This window comes from Priapulus caudatus, unplaced genomic scaffold (genome assembly GCF_000485595.1).
Source record: "Priapulus caudatus unplaced genomic scaffold, Priapulus_caudatus-5.0.1 Scaffold316, whole genome shotgun sequence".
Classification (NCBI taxonomy): Eukaryota; Metazoa; Priapulida; class Priapulimorpha; order Priapulimorphida; family Priapulidae; genus Priapulus; species Priapulus caudatus.
Genome location: NW_014577377.1, coordinates 131,415 through 137,215, shown reverse-complemented (window position 1 = coordinate 137,215; position 5,801 = coordinate 131,415). Strand labels below are relative to the sequence as shown.

At 45.3% G+C, this 5,801-nt stretch overlaps 1 protein-coding gene across 1 annotated transcript in view; it reads left to right on the top strand.

The window, feature by feature from the left end:
- Window positions 1–5,801, top strand: part of LOC106808945 (protein inturned-like) — a gene marked incomplete at its 3' end in the record, with an annotated part of 137,392 nt that overhangs the window by 119,216 nt on the left and 12,375 nt on the right. Inside the window, 2 exon segments of the mRNA XM_014811868.1 lie at window positions 3,884–3,973; window positions 4,324–4,401. Coding sequence (XP_014667354.1) covers window positions 3,884–3,973; window positions 4,324–4,401 — 168 coding nt within the window.

Sequence of the window (5,801 nt, the reverse complement as noted above, 5' to 3'; positions counted from 1 at the left end):
CTCTCTCTCTCTCTCTCTCTTCTACTCTCTCTTCTCTCTCTCTCTCTCTCTCTCTCTCTCTCTTCGCTTTTTCTCTCTCTCTCGCTCTCTTTTTCGCTCTCCCCTCTCTCTCTCTCTCTCTCGGGTACATAAAGTGATGTATGTTTATATTATCCAGCGGATGCTATAACAGTGTCATCGCCAACCGCACTAAACCGGCTCACGCGCGCGCTTTGCGGCCACTATCTCGTGATGTTCCAATTACGTCATGTAAATTTTATACTGTTCAATAAATTAGAAAAGTTCGTTTTAGGCGAACGGGTCGATAAACACTCCAATAGAGTCGCAACTCCGCGTACAGGTTGCCCCTTGTTTGCCCGCGGGCAAACCGCAAGCAACCCTGGGGGCCTTATACGTTTATGAGCTACCATATGGTCGCTAATTAAGTAAAAACTAGGTCAAAGTAAAACAAAGATGGCGGAACATTGCGCAGCTGCCTTGCACGGGTGGATAAACGGATAAACCACGGTACTACCCTTACGCCCGCGTTGATCGGCGTAAAGAAAAAACATCTTCTGATTAAACTCGCGGCGAATTCTCGATGGAGACGGTGAACGCGCGACGATCAAAGGAGGCAGCCGGTGTACAAAGAAAAGGTGTGGAGCTAGTTTTCGTTGAACGTATGGTAATCTTTCGCCGCCGCCGCCGCCGCCGCCGCCGTCGGGCGGGCGCGCGGCTCACGGCGAACATCGTCGTCCGTAATTAACAATTGATAAATGGCGTCTTTCGCGGTACGACAAAGACCATTTTCCCGGGCGGAGGACAAACAACAGCAGCTGCTGGGTTCTCTGCTGATTTAGCTCGCAATGAAACCCTAGGATCGCTAATGAACAGATTCTCATACGTAGCCGACTCTACCCACCATTAATTTCGCTCATAATTACAGTATTTCGTGATCCTGTTGTCAGTTTCTCCTCGGGTTTTTTACGTTCTCGTTCGTGTTGCTTACAGCTTGTGTACGGGGGAAACTGGATGTTTTTCTGGCTTCTGTCATTAAGCTTTCCTAATTGGACATCTCTGTCGGAAGCTAATTGAACTGAGTTAGTGGCTAATTGTCTAGGTTCGGATATCTGATAAGCAGTAATATATTATGTTAAAGCACGCGATATTCAATGGCGTAATACAATACGCCTGATTTCATTACGCCGTTCCTCATTTCAATAATATTTACTTCCACTCTGATCGCCAATACACTAGATATAATTTAATTCGTTGTGATTATTTCTGTCAGGCTGCCGTTGTCAATTGCACGGAATAAACTTCATAGTTGGAACTCGAGTAGCGGTACTAAAGGAGCCAAAGTACGATTTAAAGCCGCACAATGCGCATCCAAACGCTAATTTCTCCAGTACTAGACTAGCAAATACTTCGTGCCATGCATAATCACACTACCTTATGGCGAAATAAACTCTAGTTCCTCCCATTTCAGTGCGCGTTTGCTTAAAACCCACAAGAAAGAGGTGCGAAATCTGGTAATCTGGCGCCAACGCTAAATTGTTTGCCAAACAATTTTGCCAAGAATCGGTTAGGTGACGTCACATATTTTTATCTTTGCTACACCCGTACCGCTGTACCGCAGCACCGCTCCGCGGTTGCTTGGCAGAGCAAAGCGAAAGTGTCAACAACATCGGAGAATTTGAACAACATTGGAGGTATTTTCAAATGCTTTTTATAAGACAACGCGCAGTGAAATGGGAGGAACTAGAGTTTATTTTGTCATAAAGTAGTGTGATTATGCATGACACGATGTATTTGCTAGTCTAGTACTGGAGAAATTTGCGTTTTGATGCGCATAGTGCGGCTTTAAGTCCAGCAGGTGTTTGTAAATGGGCGCTTTGATAAATTCCCCCCCGTGTTGGGTTATCTTAATACATTATTTCCGGCATGAAATGCAAATTTGTGTCTTATGCATGTAATTAAATTCCGCACGTATTCATAAGCTTTGTATACGTAACCTGCACGTTGTCAGGCGAGTGAAATTTATTAAAATAATGCGCTCTAATTAAAAGCAAGTTTGCAGAAATGGCAAGATCGCGTGAGTGGGACATCTATCTTAGACAGTATAAACGCACGTGACGGGGGAACACTCCTTAGAGTGTTCGATTCTGCCTCTCTCTCTCTCTCTCTAATTAAGCTACCCCATCTCCCTCATAAACAAGGCAGTCTACAAGTAATTGTTACTAACCAAATTGGAGTTCGGTATTCAGTTTTTCAACACTTGCTTTTATGGTGTTTTAATGGTATTTGCTATGAAATCATTTCCATGGAGTTAAAATAAGATCTCCACCTTTGCATATCCCTCACAGAATTAATAATACCACATAAGCAACTATAGTATAGGCGTTCTAAGTAGCTATGTCGTTCTAGTAAGTGTTCTACTAAGCTCCATCCCCACACGTGAATTAATTTTATACCCGTGGACAGAACAACCTTAAGTCCTAGCCGTCTGTTCAAAATACCAAAGCGAAATTAATTATTTAATTTTTTGTTGTGGCATTTTAAACCGGCTGATTGTTTGGTTATCTTTCTTCTTCTTATTATTTTTTTTATTTTTTTTATTTCTCTTGCCATGCAGGTGTGGGAACTTAAAATCCTCCCTTTTCCATAGTACACGATTACTGGACACCTAGCCAGCCAGCGTGTCCGTTCAGTCGTCTTTTCCAGTCATTGACCTTTGACCCCTAACCTTTATTTACTCACGAAAATCCTGAATATGAACGCCGAGCGTCTATTCCTTTTTTGAGATATCGTTGGCTGCAGGGTCGATCTCACTCTGTCGGTTGCACGACTGTACATATTATTTATTTCATAGAGTTAAATATATTCATGATCATGGAGATACGTCCACGTCTGCGTCTGTAAGCGACAATGTTGTGACAGGCTACTACAGTATGCAAATATCAGTCAGTGGCTGACGGCGTAATATGGGTGTGGCGCTCTAGCATTAGTGATGTCACGAACTCGCAGAAGACCATGTTACGGCACACGTGCTGAGCTGACCGCGACAAATGGGTTTCGACAACCGAACAAATTTCCTGCGCAGACATATCACTGTGAATTTGCCTCAAATTGTATCTTTCGGTATTATTACCTTGAGTTCGCAATTGAGGGTTTGTGAGTGAATAAACTTGAGAAAGAAATGTGTGTTTCCCCAACTTTACACACACACGCGCGCGCGCGCGCGCACACGCACACGCACACGCACACGCACACGCACACGCACACGCACACGCACACGCACACGCACACACACATACACACACACATATATATACGCACGCACGCACGCACGCACGCACTCTCGCGTATAGATGCGCGCGCACGCATACACGAACGCACGTACACGCACACGCACGCACACACACACACACACACACACACACACACACACACACACACACACACACACACACACACACACACACACACACACACAACACATATATATATATACATATACGGCAATAATTTAGCCATAATCCATTTCTGTGAAGCGTGCATGCATTGCATGCATTCCCCTCCGTATTTTATTTGCGTGTGCCTCTCTTACGCGCCTGTAAGGATTTTCACCGCATACATGCGTGAATTATCGAAAGCACGCTAATGGGTTGCGTGAAATTAAAATGCGCGAGACACATACCGATTACAAATCAAGCGCGAATTTTCATCGAATGCTCGAGAAAGAAAATTGCGCATATAAATCCCGGAGTCATTCTTTTTCATTACCATTATGAACGTCGTGATTGTAATCGTAATGAAACCGTTGCCCGTTGTTGTTCGCGTTTGTTCGTCTTCGTTATGTCGACCATTGTCATCAGCGTCATCCTTATTTCATTTCTCGCAGCTCGAGTCTGCTGATTGATGGCAAGTTGGTGCATGTGGCTTACTCCAGAGAAGGCCGAGAAGCGCTTGTGCTGGGATTACCAGCGGACAGGTAAGCGCCCCTCGTGTATAAGCTACATATATACTAGCACTGTTGTTCATACACGTATGAAATCAAAAGCACGTAAACAGCACATAAAGTATTTGATGGCAACCGCACATGGTGTTAGCTACGATAATTACCGGGTTTCGAAGTATGTTGATAGTTTATTTCCATACTGTGCCGGGTAGTGTTTGTTGAGTTGAGTGTGCTGCGTTCACTCAGCTGCCTCGTGAACGCCTCGTGTCATGTTTGTTATTTGCGGGCCGACTGTTGCTATACGCGCTCAGCATCGTTACAAGGGTGATTTATAATTACGCCGCGTTATTAGCTGAAACGCACTTCTGCGTGCCGTGTTACAGAGTTCCCCTGTACCAGCTGAAGAACACTATGGAGGATGTGGTGCGGCTCATGAAAGTACTCTACAAGAGTCTAGGAAGGTATACATAAAATCGCTTTCGGTTTCAATCGCAAATGGATCTTTTCAGTGCGATATTTACGGCAACGTTTATTGAGCGTGCGCGGTTATTTGTGAGTGGACACGCGTACCGTATCTAGTTCCTACTGGTTCTTCATGTTGGGCGAAGTCGCATTGCTGTGCAGGGAGCAAGGAAAAAGTCCTTGCATGTCTAATAAAATCCGATTGGATTCCGATGTACGACCTTGCCCTCGTGAGATTCACCAACGTTTATACGAAGATGCCGTGAAAGATGACAGAATACCAGTATAACCATTCGTCTTTGACCCGACTGGGACCTAATAAACAGTAGTAAACAGTTTAAGCGTTATTGGATTTTCCCTGATTGGTGCCTCGCCGCTCCTCTTTAAGGGTGAGTCACAAGCGAAGAGCTAAGACTGTCTTGCAGACGAACGCGCTTTTAGTTATCAGTCGGTCTCACGCGTCATGTACCCACGCCTCGATGTCATACCTCCGAAGCTGTCTTCTCCGTGTCGAGGTTTATGCAGAACTGCTAATTATCGCATTTCCCACAATGTTTCGCATGTTTAGGAACCGTGCTGACAAACACGGGAAGATTACGAATTTATAATCGTTAAATAAATAAATAGTTTCCTAATAAAAATCAATATATAAAACATAAAATTATCGCATTTCTTGCGTGTTTCTCCGCTCGGAAGCTGCGGCAGATGGACATACCGACGGTTCCGTGATGCGCTGGCTTCGCATCTTTTGCAATCGCATCTAATTTCTCGAAAAAAAGATTCGCATCTCATGGCATATCGCATCTCGTGAAGGCGGCGGCAGGCCGTGCGTGCGCGCCGCACGCGCCGACGAAATTTACACGGTTAAATGTCGACGCCGACGTCGACGCGACCGTAATTAAGGCCTAATGGGTGAGATGAATGCCATTGCTCTGTCTGTCGGTCGGATTTATTACGACTGCGTACGTGCCCCGCGTTGTGGCGAGCGTAAGCGCTACGGCTGAGGAAGGAGACAATCGGATTTCCGTCTGCCGAGACGATGCCTCCGGCTGTTAAACTTAATAGTTGGAACGGTTGCAATCACACGCAGTCGGTGTAGGTTTAGTGCACTGGCAATATGGTCGCCCGGGTTTAGTGCGGATGCTCGGTGATAGTGACGGGAAATCGTGGCAGTAGGAAACGAAAACCGAAGCTAAAGCGAGCAGAGAGGTTAAAACTGCTAGGTTAATTAAATCAAGAGCTAATAAAAGAGGTATTATTAACTCTTGATTAAATGTGGATCATCTACATCGCTCGTTCCTTTATGCGTGTGTGTGTGTGTGTGTGTGTGTGTGTGTGTGTGTGTGTGCGTGTGTGTGTGTGTGCGTGCGTGCGTGCGTGCGTGCGCGCGCGTGCGTGC